We start from the raw sequence: 15,245 nt of genomic DNA on the forward strand, positions 1-15,245 counted from the left end.
ATAAGGAAGAATATCTACCATGTCTATCATATAATTGCTTTGAGCTAATGACAAAATCCCTGTGTATATTTTTTTTACAGTCTTATAACTGAAGGGAAGTTGTATGATGAGAAGTCATTATTTGGCCTCCTAAAAAACTAAAAATGACTACCTACCAATGTTTAATCAAATTAAATTACAGTATAGTGAAATCATTTTTAGTTTTTTAACATAAATCATATTTTGAGTGTTAAGTAAAGATTCATGATGCCAGTATATTGATTTTAACTTAATTGTAGAAATATTTTAAAAATTAATTAAAAGGAATGGGGAAACATGAAATATAGGTAGAGTGAATAAAACTATCTGGTGGCTTTGGAATATTTAAATTTGCCAGAGTACTAAGCTCAAATAATATTTAGATCTTGCTAGAGTTAAGTACCATTAGGTAATTAGACCCCACAAGGATGAAAGAGCACAGACCCATTACATGTAATCGGTCAAATCACTTCTAATTTGATTTCCCATTCCTTATTTTCTGTCCTTTAATTAATTTGTATTGATAAATAAGAAAGTAGCAGGGAAAAAACAACTTTAGAAAAATGCGGAATATGTGGTAAAGAACAACCTACTCAGACAAATTGAACAATGAAGGTAAGATTATTTATTTTAAAAAGAACTTTATAACTTTTAGTTTGGGGCTCCATCTCAAGTTCGATGAGATCTTTCCCAAAGAGCAGATCATACCTTTTCTTCCTTTACTCCCCTCCAACATCGGCAGTTTGCTTTTTTTCTTAATAGATCTGAAGAGACAAGCTGTCTTGTGTGAAGTTCCTTAATTTGGAAGGTACAACCTATGTCATTTTAATAGAATTAGTTAAGACTGAATGTTCACCAGATGTTCTGGAGTTTTCTAGAGGTATGGACTAATTAACAAGGAATTTATTTTTAAAGATTAGGTTAAATGATTAACAAGGATGGGTAATTATCATTATTGCCCATTAGCGCAAGAATATAAGGTTAGATTTATTTGAGGAGTGTGCATGTGAGAGTTTATCTACACATATGTATGTATCCACAGGATACACAGATGTATAACATACAGATATAGATTCTAAATTAAAAATAAACAGAAAAAGAAAAGACTAGGTTTGCCTAACATACCATATGTCAGCTATGATCTGTCTCCTTTTTTTTTTTTTCTCTCCAAGGGCTATGCTTATGTATTTCCTGTATTTTAAAAGTGACAAGTGCCTGCTCCACAGACCCCTCAGAGAGCATGTATCTTGTCAATAGTGTTCCCTGGAGCTTAGAGACCCAACTTGGCAGAGGTATAGAGAATGATACAGTACATATAATTTCAAATAACATAGAATTCTTCCTTAGTTACTTGCCCAAATCTCAATTTCTGACATTAGTACAATTTCTGTCCTATTTCTAAAGGAAAGGAGATGGATACCAACCTGCCAATTTCTTAGCATTATTTTAATGGAAAATGGGAACTTGAATAATTAGGAAGAAAAGAAAATCTTTAATTTATAAAGCTCCTTTCTCTTAATCTATGTTAAGTTTTCTGTTTCTAGGTATAACAGAGTTTATATTAAATTAGAGTTTTATACTAGATTCTAAACTGGCATAAAATTTAATGTTTAATTGCCTTCGATGCAAATTTTATCTCTCTCTCGCCTTTCTTTATTTTTTGGAAGTTCATTAAAGAAAATATTCTATTGCTGCTGGAGATCCCTTGAATAGCAACTGGTTTCTCTATATAGAATGAGCATATTTGCCTGGAAATTCAAGATTCAAACACACATCCCTACACACAGCTTATATATATTTAATTTATATGTGACCATAGCGCATTCTCTCATAATTGTCAGGAATTTAAAAATATATTTCTTTTAAATTCATTATATATATGTAATATATGTAATATATAAAAATATATTGATAATGTCAATTTTCTCAGGTGTACATTACCTATAAACAGTTTGCCTAAAGAATGTCCTACAAAGAAAATTATTAATATACTAGTTGCAGAAATTGATTAAAATTTTAATTAGTGATGAGGCAGATCTTTATTTTAAAGTTGCATTATTTTCTCTCTCCTTTCCTCTATAAAAGATAAGCTATTAGAGAAAAGTTTTAAGACTTTTAAGAAAGGTATTAGAAGGTTTAAGTTTGAGGTTTAATAGGCCAAATGCCATCTGTTCCTACAATTTGTAACATTTTATTATTAACAACTCTAGCAGAAGGAGGCAGTCTATTTCGGTGGCGAGGACAGATTTCTGTCCATCTGTGCCCGTATTGCAGTGTGTCACTTGTGCTTTAGATCTGCATAGCTCTGAGCCGAAGTTGATGCCATGGCAAGGTCAAGAGGTGGAGAAGCCTGTCAGCACATTCTGTCTCTAACACGATGACAACCACAAACTGGGGCTTCAAGCCCCGCCCTGAGGCAGTCACTCTGTTGGGCCTTGGAGCTGGGCCTTCCACACTATGATTTCAAAGGAAAATGTTAAGTTTAAACATTTTAAAATATCAGACAAAGAACTTAATGTATGATGTGTAAAAGCTTAATGTCAGGTTCCTTATTAGGGTGGTTCATCTCTCAACATTTAAAGATGTGTAGAGTTCTGTGGTGATTCGTCTTTTTTTTTTTTCTTCAAGTCCTTAGTAATTACATTGGGGTTAGAGGGAAGCCGAATCCATGTGAAATTCTATTTTACTGCAAAATAGCTTGAAAACCAGAATGCAGGAGGTTAAGTCTGACTTGAAAGACTTTGAAACGTTGTGTGTTGACATTAAGTACCCTGTTCCTTTTTTGAGAAATCTCACTGTCAAGAATCTCTAAATGTATGCTTTTTTTTTTTTCTTTTTCCAAAAAGTGCCTATCAGATTGTTGTGGAGGAATTGCACCCTCACCGAACCAAGAGAGAAGCCAGAGCCATGGAATGCTACCAGGTTCCTGTCACATACCAAAATGCCATGAATGGGGGTTCACCGTACTACTTCGCTGCTGAACTACCCCCAGGGAATCTTCCTGAACCTGCCCCATTCACTGTGGGTGATAATAGGACCTATCAGGGCTTTTGGAACCCCCCTTTGGCTCCACGCAAAGGATACAACATCTATTTCCAGGCTATGAGCAGTGTGGAGAAGGTGAGCTTCCTCCAAGATTTTGCTTTTTCACTGACCCGAGGAAAAGCTGCTGTCGAATTTTATAAATACTCAGTAACATTTGTCAGGTGAAAAAAAAAAAAAAAAGTAAGAAACAATCGGTGTGTAGGGGGTGTGTTGTTTCTGTTCCCAGCAACATGCACAGTTTGGGGCCTACTGTAGGGCTGGGGCTCCATGCCAGTTACATCGCACAGCATTCCTGTTTCCTAGTAACTGCTTCTCCTTGAGCCCTCTTCAGGAAAGCCCACAAGGGCAATTGTGAGTAAAATGATTTGAAAAGGTGGGTGTGCTGCTACCAGGACTCCAGCCCCAGTAAATATGGAGCATTGTTTTGTCTTCTTTGCTCAATAGTGGCACGCTTCAGAAGATTGAATTTACTGCAGGATAAACAGAATGCATGTTCCACAGCAGGCAAATAAACCCTTATAAACTTTTCAGGGGTTACAAGCCAAATAGTAAATAACTAGTAACAGTCCTCTGATTACAAAGTAATAGGGCACCTGTGGTATATCGTGACAAAACCGAAACAGAAGGCAGCTTGGCGAGGGTGGGATGCTGTGCGGTTAAAGAAGTCCATTTTCCATCTCCCTGGCTTCTCTTCTTTTTCCCATTCTGGACACAGTTGTTTTTGAACACTGCCATGGATCCCAATGAGTATTGAAGACGGAAACACAACAGGAAGCTAGAAACTACCAGTGGTTCCATACTTGGGGAAATAACCTGGCCTTTCATATCTCATGCTCTTCTCTTGAAAGATTTTCTTTCCTAAAACATATTTTTTTTAATTTTTTTTTTTTTTTGCAGGGAGGTGTAAAAAAAAATGTTGAGAGTAGAAACCTTTTACAACTTAAAATTCAATAGAAGAATGACATTTTTATGTACTTGTAGCTATATAGGAAATTGCTGGGTTTGGGTAATTGAGTCCCTGACGTGGGTACCTGGCAGATGTGAAATATGTGCTATCCAATTGCAAAAGCCCTATTATATCTTGGAATAGTTTCATTGAAAGATATAACAATCCATTTGCATTTCTGTAAGGGGCCATGAGAACTTAGGGTATTGATTGTCTGCTTTTGAATAAAAGCTTTATCTTTGTGCTTACCTGCATGGCTGCTTTACAGTATATGGAAAGAAAAATGCCACAGCATCTTCTAAGATGTACTTCAAAGCCAGAGGCTGCTCATGTTTTAAAATGCTCTTCTCATCTTCTAGTTTACTTTTACCTAAGTGGGAGTTGGCTGCCCACTTCCCACCCACACATCATTCCATGCCACTACCATGATGGGACTGCTCAAAAAAGAGACAACCATGGAAGTTTTATTCTATTCTGGGTATAAAGTAGCATGGTTCTGTGTTTGGGTATTCATCTTTAGAAAGGTGAGAGATTCCAAATTAACTTTTATTACTTGGTCTGTGGTACGAGAGAAGTGTTAATGAATGTCTGTTACTTACAAAGAATTTCCTCTGGCACTCTTTAAAAGCTTTGATATGAATTTTCTCTTCTAATTGCTAATATATCTACATGTGGTTTAATCAAAGTACAGAGTAGCAAGAATATATTTCACAGTTATCTTGGAAAAATGTTTTAAAATTGACATGGCTCCTATCAGCAGAGGCTGGTAATCCTGATAGACTTAACAGCAACTGCTTTTAGGAAATCAAAGTCCCTTTGAGCCTTTATGGGAATGTAAAACAGTTTCTTGGAGCTTACTAGGAAGGCTTCAGGTCACAATTAAGTAATAGAAGTGCAGATTTTCATTTTTAATTACTAATTTCCCCCTCAATGCTTTACTTTGTTTAATTTAAAAATAATAAATGCCTAAGAGAAAAGTATATAAAGTCTTGGTTTATCAATCTATAGAACTGCTCAAGATGGAGTTACAAATACACCTTGAAAACAAATAGCCTCTGTTTTGTTCACTGTCTTTCACATCTTTTCCAACCTCTTGTATATTCAAAGATATAAGCTGAATGAACTAAGTCCTGAAAGAATGAGGTACAGACCTAGCACTGTGCTCCACACTCTAGTACTAACCCACAACATTTAAAAGCAGAAGAAAAAGATTTTTAAAATTCTGAAATGTCTTGTCCTTTACCATTTCTACTTCTACTTCCTTGATCCCATCTGTCTAGCAAGAGGAGGAAAATAATCCCACCAAGAAATATTTAATCTGTAACAACTAGATTAAAAAGGAAAAAAGAACAGATACAATATGCTGCAACTGTGATGCAGTTTTTTGATGATCTTTCTAACTTTCATCATTTAGCTCTTTAGTCATGCTGGGATCCAAGTGAAAGTATGTAATGTTCAGCTTTGGTCTGAGTCTACAGCTATGAGGTGAAAATGAAATTTATATTTGGCGGACTTCCCTGGTGGTGCAGTGGATAAGACTCCGTGCTCCCAATGCAGGGGGGCCTGGATTCGATCCCTGGTCAGGGAACTAGATCCCACATGCCTGCCGCAACTAAGAGTTCGCATGCCACAACTAAGGAGGCTACATGCCTCAAATAAGGAGCCCTGGAGCCACCACTAAGGAGCCAGCGCTCCACAACTAAGGAGCCCGCCTGCTGCAACTAAGACCTGGTGCAACCAAATAAATAAATAAAATTTTTTTTTGAAAAGGAGAAATTTATATTTGGGTCTGATTTGTATTAGCTTTGCAAATACATTTTTCTTTCTGATCATTCAGAAAGTACAATAAATGCAAATAGAATGCTATACTGCTTGTCCCAGACAAGTTAGCCTGTTTCATTAAAAGGTGAAGACAGATACCTACACCTTTAGAAAATACTAAAATTTTAAGTTATTTTAGATTTTTTAAAAGTCTCTGCATGAACATAAATAAAAAATCATGTCCTTAATACCACTATTCTTTATAAACCTGTTTTATAACCCCAGATTGATCTTCATACTAGTTATGGTTTATGAAATATCTATAACTGACCATTTCCTTTCATTTTTTTTTTTTTTACTCCCTCAGGAAACTAAAACCCAGTGTGTAAGAATTGCTACCAAAGGTAAGAGGTTTGCTTCCCCCACCCCCCCAAATTCCATTCACCAACTTTCTAAAATGAAAGAGCTTTGTTCCCTGTTTCAGGGCTAATTAAATGTGGCACTTGTATTACAGAGTATTTGTAGTAGGGCCTAGTTAAACTGCCAGCCAAGTTCTCTGACTCACTTGGGTGTCTTTAACATGTAATGGAGTGATACTTTCCATCTAGTATTTGACTGGAGGAATCTTGTTTTGAGAGTAGGAAAGATTTAGAAAACTTAAGAAGGACTTGTTTCTGCCATTTAGTATCTGAATGGTCTTATGCTGCTGATCAGCCAACATATTAGGAAAAGCTCAGCAATATCAGCTGAAAATAGCATATTCCTTATTTAAAAACCTCTGTTACTTTCTGTGGTAGACAATCAAACACAAAAAGATGGCCTTGTCTAGGCATATGCAAAGGTATGGACAGAGACGGGTCCATATTGGTAGTGCAGTTTGATTGAAGATGCTTTACTTTTTTTTATCTAAAAAATTTTTTTAATCCAACTGATGCCAAGAAATTAGATCTGGGAACAGCCAAGGCTTTTCCTCCTGACATTGCATATTATAGTTTAGTTGCCTTGTTTCTTTAAGAGAAAACATTTTCATCTTTGAACGAATATTTAGAGTTCAGAGTGGGAGAAAGTCTCCTGCATTCACAATGTTTATAATCCTTCACTTAAGAGTTATTTGACTGTGCCAGCAAGAGAGAGAGAGCTACTTGGTGTATGTATTCTAGCAAGAGAAATGAGAAAAAGCTGTTCGCATGCAGAGGTGGGGCTCCGCAGAGGGTTGGTGCTTTGGGTGGTTTGCTGCCAGAATTAGTATTAGGCCCCCATTCATGAGCAGTAGTTGATTCATTTGGAGTAAAAATGAATGGCCATATTCTGTTTGTGCTGGCATCTTTCCTTTCATCATTTTTCTCTATCTAATCATCAATCTGCTCAATTAAGCATTTGTTTTATACTCTTGATTTGTAAAGGCAATAACAAAGGACTATTCCCTTGACTCATGAGGAGTAATAAAAAAGCTTCACAGAAGAGAAAAAATATACACTTTTTCAATTCAAATACTAAGATTCCTCATGATATTTTAAACAATAAAGCAATCCTAAATGAAGGAAAAGAGAAAGTATATACAGATGCATATAATGTATAGGCATTTATTTTATTTTAAAAACTTGGCATATGGATCAAGAGTTAAAGTTGAAATTTTTAGAAGATAATAGCAGAAGGCATTTAGGACCTATGCTTTTCCGGATTTGAAATAGAACCAGAAATGTAAAATGATCTCATGTCAGCCTGCGAGAAGTTTTTTAGATATGGATAAATGATTCTAAAATTTTAAATTTTCTTATTTGGCTATTTAATTATTTGCATTTACATGAGCTTAAGTGTCATTTTGTTCCACGCTCAATACAAATAAAATTATGATGACAAATATCATATTATATTTTGACTGCAGGAGATCTGGGATTATGGAAATTAGATTTACCATGTGGCATAGAATATTTGCCAGAAACTCAGAGGTAGTAAGATAGGGTCCATTTGTGGTAGTTTCTTCTTTGCCTAATAATCTAGCCCTGCTGTATTTCTGGGTCTCAGGTTGACAGCGTGGTTTACTGTGTGAAAGAAATCTGGCCTCAGACTACCTGGGTTCAAATCCTGACTTTGCCCCCTTCTTACTGTTCTTTAAAGTTGAGCAAAATATTTAACCTCTCACTCTAAAAATAAGAATGATTAGAGTACCTAACCCTTACTATTATTGTGAAGATTTAAATAATTTATATGTACAAAATGCCTGAATAGTACCTAGTATACTATAACTATCAGTTAAGAGTTAACTGCTATTTTATCATCACCATAATTATCATAATCCTTTCGTACCTTGCTTCAGATCTGTGTTATGTAGTAAGGAAAGAAATAAAAATAAAAATGAAACTAAGTTTTCATGATAGAGATTACTTGGGGAAAAAGTAAGGGTTTTTGTTTTTATTTTTTATTTGTTTATTTCTAATATGTTTCTATCCAGATCTAATGTAATGCCTTCTCTGGACACTTAGCATTTTTCTACATAGGAAAAAAACACATTATTAAGGTGAAATTACTTTTTGCCTGACTACGTTTTAAACTAACAACATAAAGTATGGTCAGCTTTCATACTAAAAATTTTCAGTATGAAAATTAAAACGTTTCTGGCAGGGCATGTTGAAGATAGACTTATTAAATGACATAACCATATTGACTAGGAAGGGAAGAAGGAACCTTCTGGGCAAGGAATGATTCAATATTTCACAGGTGTCTAGTATACATAGGCAAAAACCTATTAAGCTGTATACTTAAAATGTGTGCACTGGGGCTTCCCTGGTGGCACAGCGGTTAAGAATCCACCTGCCAACGCAGGGGACACGGGTTCGAGCCCTGGTCAGGGAGGATCCCACATGCCGCAGAGCAGCTAGGCCCCTGCACCACAACTACTAAGTCTGCGCTCTAGAGCCCGCGCACCACAACTACTGAGCCCATGTGCCACAACTACTGAAGCCTGCGTGCTTAGAGCCTGTCCTCCTCAACAAGAGAGGCCACTTCAATGAGAAGCCCGCGAGCCACAACAAAGAGTAACCCCCACTCGCTGTAACTAGGGAAAGCCCGCACGCAGCAACAAAGACCCAACACAGCAAAAAATAAATAAAAATATAATAAATAAATTTTTTTTTAATGTGTGCACTGTACTGACTTAGGACACTGGAAATTCTTGTGGGAAATGTGAAAGAATTTAAAAGCCAAGACCAAGTAGCCCACACACTACAATAGCATGATCATTTTGAAAATATTTTGACTTGTGAAAATTATTCTAAAAATTTCCAATGTAATGGATTGTTTCCTGCCTTCTTGGAAGTCATACCTGTTGGTAGCCAACACATAAAGAGAATACAGATGTTGACTTGACTGGTAAAGAAAACATATGAATAATCAACGTCATAATGTCTAAAATAAATAGTGATGTGAATATATATTATGAGACAAAAGAAGCGTTCTGGGAGTTAGGTTCATTGCAGTTGGGATCATTGGTCCTGCTCTCTGACTCACATTTAGTTAAGAAGTCCTTGAGAAGATATGTGTCAGGAATGGAGTGGAAGGGTTAATCTAAATTATACTGGAAATCATGAAAGTCATACCATTTATAAAATAGCATATCCAAAACCAAAATTGTAAACATACGAAAAGGAATATAGTCCGCTGCTATCTTTGGAAAGCAAAAAGGAGAATAAGTCTCAGGAAAGGTTTCTGTCATACATCAAGAAAAAGGGCCAAGCTTGGAAAGTCACTTGTCCAGTGAAGAGCAACTTGCATGCTCAACATGTATAGGCACAAGTCTCTCTGACCACTGAAAGAACACTGTTTAGACTGATATCACTTTGCTTTATGTCTTATTACATATAATTTATAACAATGCTCAAAATTGGTATACACACACAAAATTATTTGTAAATTAGCAGCTAAGAATCTTGTGCCATGGTGCCATAAAGAACGTATACCACTATAACTTTATTTTCTTCTCGAGGAAACTATTCAGTGAGTGATATTTTAATGGTTAGATTTAAATATGAAAATATTATATGATTATAATAGAAATTACTCAATGGGTTTTCAAATGTAGTTCTCAGGAAATATGCTTTATCCATATTAAACTAATGACATGCATTTCAATTGAATTTTTATTTTATCTTGGTCAATAATATCTCTCATATTATGTCATTTAAAATGTTCTCAATATATAAATAATCATTTATGGAACCACATACTCAATTTTCATAAAATTATTCTATAAGCAAGCAAGCATTGATAAGTAATCAAGATATCAAATAATTCCCTAGAATAAAACTAAGAAATAAGACCAATAGTATATGAAATTGAAAGTATTATCATCTGTTTATATAAGTAGTTTACATTTTGAAACTATTTTGATTGTGTCCAATTTCCCCTCATGTGCATTTCTGGTTTTCTTTAGAAGAAAACTGGTAATTTAAAATTTTATTTCGATGAAGGTTCCTATGTTGGTAAAGTCTGTCCATTTCCAGTAAAAGCTGTCAACTTTAATAGAACAGAAAAGTGTAATTTAAGTAAATTTATTTGAACATAGCATTTAAGGTGAAAAAGAGGATTTTTTTCTTAAGTTAATGAAATACAGCTACTTTTTATGTTGTGACAAACCCTTAAGTTTTCAAGTCAAGAATGGATTTTATTCCAAATCTCCATTTGTAAATAGTTTGCTTTGGCAAACTGCTGTTTGTCTACCCATTAACCATTCTTTGACTTCTTCCAATATCATTTGGATATCAATATGCCAGTCATGTATTTAGCATTTATTTAATGCCTGTTATACACCAAACAATGTTCTAGGCCTTGGAGATAGAGCAGTAAATAAATATAGACAAAGCCCTAACTTCTATGAACTTAAATTCCAATAGAGGGAAACAGACCAGACACAAATTCTTTGCAGAGAAATAAAGCAGTAAGTGAAGATAGGGAATTCTGGGACTTGTGTCTAGGGCATTGCTCTTTTGTATACAGTTATCAGAGAAAGACACACTGGTGAGGTGAAGGAAATGAGAGAGGGACCCATGTAGGGGAGCAGCTTTCACGGCAGAAGGAACACATGCAAAGACCTTGAGGAGAAAGTACCTTCGCTGCTCAGGGAAGGTGGGCTCAGACTCAGAGGATGAATCAGATTGGTCTTAATTAGTGATTCTCAATCTTTAGCTCGAGTCAGAATTACCTGGAGGGCTTGTTAAAGCGGATTGTTGAGCCTCAACTCCACAGTTTCTGAATCAGTAGTCCTGGAGAGGGGCTCAAGAATGTTCATTTCTCACAGGTTTGCAGCTGAGACTGATGCTATTGCTCAGGTGACTACACTTTGATAGTCACTGGTCTTCTAAGAAAATTTTTTCTTCCTGGCTTTTGGAAGGAGAGATAGCAGAGACAACCCCCAACCCATCCGTCTTATTTTGAGCATTATTTTGTAAGGATGTGATATTTAGAAAGTTGAGAACCAAATTGGCTAAAAAGAGAAGAACATTAAAGAAAACAAATCAGCCAACTCAAAGCTCTAACAACTCTGAGCTGAGATACCCATTGCTGGAACTCCTTAACTCCAAATATTTGTGTGTGAAAAAAATAAATGTCCTTATTATCAAAACCACTACTGGTGGGTAAGCTGTTACTTGCAGCAGGTAATGTCTGAACTGACATTTGATTTTTATTTCCCCTTAAGAATAATAATGAAAAATAGTAGTTTGGTTCCAAGATGAGGTATAAAGGACCAATTATTTCATGGAACAATTGGAAGAGAGCACTTAAAGTCCATATAACTCAATCACTGACCTTTAAAAGTAGGGAATCTCCTGTTAGGTGTCAGTCTAGAATATCAGGAACCCATTTGTTGCCTTGGCATAGATACTTTGGTAGGATTATTCTTACTTGGTCCTCGAAGGAGCTGGAAAGGAGGAACCCACATGGTTCTTCTAGAAGCCATGGAAAGAAGAGAATTCCAAACACTAAAGCATGCCTATGTCCATTCATCCATTCATTTAATATCAGCTTATTTATTCTTTTGATAAACCCAAAGTTGACCTGTGATTGTGAAAGGTGTTGGTTTAACTATTTTGTATATTCCCATCCTGGGAATGGTCTAAATCAGATCATTATTAATTCAGAATATTACTTATATTAAGCAGTGATGATATAGGTCTTTGCCAACCCCTCAAAATACCTTGACTTCACTGCTAGCATGCATTTTAAACATGCATTCCAATATTAAGAAAAATTTGCTTGTTACAAAAGAGTAGGTGTGCATGGAAGACTTTATCCAATATATATGGAAGCATACAAACACTGGTAATATTTTATTTACTTTATTCTTTCTTCCCTCCTTTCTATTTATTCCCTAATTACTGGATAAAGAATAGTTTCTTAAAAAGCATTTGCTTCATAGTTTTAATTTTTTCTTATGCTCCTTTTGTCAAATTTTTCATTGGTGCCCTTTTCTCTGAGTGTGCAGATGGATGAAAGTGCCTTATTTTAAGTGATCAGGCATTCAAAAATAACAAGCATGAGCCTGTCAAGAAGTTACAGTAATACCATGGAAGCTCCATTTGGTTGTACCATGTGTGTAGAATCTTTCTGACTGAATTCATTCCCACCATATTTATCACACATGAACTTGAGTACATCTCAACAATCTCGGCTCTTAAATTGCACTCTTGAGCAGTATCCTTCACAGCTGCAGAGAAGGGAGATTTGAAAGTAGGGGTGAGGTCTGAAGAAAAAAATATATTTAATTGGATTTCAGGCTCTAAAATCCTAACCTTAATTCTTAAATTGTACGAAGATGTTTTATAATTTGCCAGCTACGTGTTGAAGGAAATGGTAAAGCATCAGGAAGAAATTTTCAGATCCATTTATACCGCTTTTTATGCTGATGGAAACTAAGGTCAACTGTGATACTTTAGTCTGGCTATTAAGAAATCCTGGGTAGGGGTGTGGCTTTTCTTGATCCTGAGGATAGTATTAGCTTTGAGGAAGCTGCTAGCTCTTCTGAAAAATTGTAATCAGTGAGACTAACTTTGTTGTTCTTCCTCTGAATGCCTAAGTACTTTTGCTGGTACTCACACTCCTTTCTCTCACGAGGGAAAAGAATGTGCATCATTCTTCTTGCCTATTGTATCTATGTACTCGTTTTCAAAAATTAATCTGATTTGGGGTTTCATTTTTCTTCAACTCAGAAGGGAGGGAATTGCAGGAAAGTATATTAGTAATAGACTGCAGCCCGAGGAAAATGAAAGTATATCTAAGTGAAACCAAGCAGGGAGGAAGTACAATTTTAATAAAGCTTAAATCAGTGATTCATGGCTTGGAACTAACCTCTGTCAGGCAGCAATATTTCCTGGTGCTCTGTCAAAGGCCTTATCATTGTAAATTCTTTTTTTTTTTTAATACAGAGAAAGTTACAAAAAATTAACAGCTAGTAGATTTTTTTCAACTTATTTGCAAAACTAAAATATTCCTTTGCTTTTAAAAAGCTAGAGTAGGGGCTTCCCTGGTGGCGCGGTGGTTGAGAGTCCGCCTGCTGATGTAGGGGATGCGGCTTCGTGCCCCGGTCTGGGAGGATCCCACATGCCGCGGAGCGGCTGGGCCCGTGAGCCATGGCCGCTGAGCCTGCGCGTCCAGAGCCTGTGCTCCGCAGCGGGAGGGGCCGCGGCAGTGAGAGGACCGCGTACAGCAAAAAAAAAAAGCTAGAGCAGAAGAAAAGCATAATATTTCTACAGTGAAGTCAAAGGCTAATGATTCTCCAAATTATATATTATTCCGAAATTTGTTAGGATGAAGAACTGTCTAGATGGACTGTAAGGTTTATGAGGGTAGGGGTAACATCCACTTATATTTGTGAAGTCCATGCCTGATATTTAATATAAATGCAGTCTCTTTGGAATGAATGAATATTAATTGCCCAGAATTATTCACTTTTCAATGCCTTGAAGATATATTAGTCGTCTTCTTTTACTACATCTTTGTTTTATTGACATACTTTAGAAATAATTTGAAGTGTTTCTTTTTAATCTACAGAAAAAGAAAAAAATGAATGAATAAAAAGTTTGCCCTCTTGGTATTCCAGTCAGTTTTTCTTCCCTTCCATCTAAGATATACTACAGTCTTAGAATGGAAAAAAATTATGTAGAAAGAAAAGTTTTGCTTGAGTTATTCATTTTATTTTTTCTTATATTAATTTTTACCTTTTTTCTTTATGAGGAGAGTAGGTTTAAAAAGTAGTTAAAGGGCCTCCCTGGTGGCGCAGTGGTTGGGAGTCCGCCTGCCGATGCAGGGAATACGGGTTCGTGCCCCGGTCTGGGAGGATCCCATATGCCGCGGAGCGGCTGGGCCCGTGAGCCATGGCCGCTGGGCCTGCGCGTCCGGAGCCTGTGCTCCGCAACGGGAGAGGCCACAGCAGTGAGAGGCCCGCATACCGCAAAAAAAAAAAAAGTAGTTGAAGACTAGAAAAACTAGAATAAAAATTGTGCATGTAATGTAAGTATGTATACTGTGTAAGTATTCTGCTAAAGTAATGGGCAGTTTTCAAAAACAGAAGAGTTACTGATGGGAAATTTCTGGCTAGTGATGATTTTTAATTCATTTTAAGAAGCCAATTGAACTTTATTTACTTATTATTATACTTATTTCTTGTAATTTTTGGCGGTTGTACATTAAGAAAATATTACTAGTTTATTTTGCAGACATTTTAGAAATTTCAAGAGCATTTCCTCTATTTTTGTAACAAACTATTTTTAAAAATTGAAAATAGGGCTTCCCTGGTGGCGCAGTGGTTGAGAGTCCACCTGCTGATGCAGGGGACACGGGTTCGTGCCCCTGTCTGGGAAGATCCCACATGCCGCGGAGCGGCTGGGCCTGTGAGCCATGGCCGCTGAGCCTGCGTGTCCGGAGTCTGTGCTCCGCAACGGGAGAGGCCACAACAGGGAGAGGCCCACGTACCACAAAAAAAAAAAAAAAAAAAAAAAAAAAAAAATTGAAAATAATGCTTACATACACACACCTGTTATATACAGAATATTAACATGAGCCAGGAATACAGGTGGCCTCAGGAAACTAGAAAGGACAAAGAAATGACTTTCCCCTTTGAGCCTCCAGAAGGGAACACAGGCCTGCCAAACCTCAATTTCAGTGCCATAACATTCATTTAGGACTTCTGACATCTAGAACCATAGGTAATAAATTTGTGTTGTTTTAACTCACGAATGCGTGGCAATTTGTTACAGCATAAAAAGTAACTAATACAGATTTTGGCGCCTGGAAGTGGGGTCCTGCTGTAACAAATACCTAAAAATATGGACATAACTTTGGAAGTGGGCAGGGTCAGGGGCTTGGAAGAATTTTGAGGAGGAAGACAGAAAAAGCTTGAATTGCCTTTAACAGACTGTCAGTAGAAATGTGAATGCTGAAGTGTCTACTGACAAGGGCTCAGAAGAAAACAAGGAACGTGTTG

The 15,245-nt window shown here is 36.4% G+C and overlaps 1 protein-coding gene across 4 annotated transcripts in view; it reads left to right on the top strand.

Annotated features, from left to right (window-relative positions):
* Nucleotides 1-15,245, top strand: part of PTPRK (protein tyrosine phosphatase receptor type K) — a 572,360-nt gene that overhangs the window by 471,855 nt on the left and 85,260 nt on the right. For all 4 annotated transcript variants that reach the window (XM_082633381.1, XM_082633383.1, XM_082633382.1 and 1 more), the window contains exons 12-13: nt 2,865-3,138; nt 6,138-6,174. In XM_082633381.1, coding sequence (XP_082489507.1) covers nt 2,865-3,138; nt 6,138-6,174 — 311 coding nt within the window. The remainder of the gene's footprint in view (nt 1-2,864; nt 3,139-6,137; nt 6,175-15,245) is intronic.

This window comes from Mesoplodon mirus (assembly GCF_964341445.2).
Source record: "Mesoplodon mirus genome assembly, chromosome: 10".
Taxonomy (NCBI): Eukaryota; Metazoa; Chordata; class Mammalia; order Artiodactyla; family Ziphiidae; genus Mesoplodon; species Mesoplodon mirus.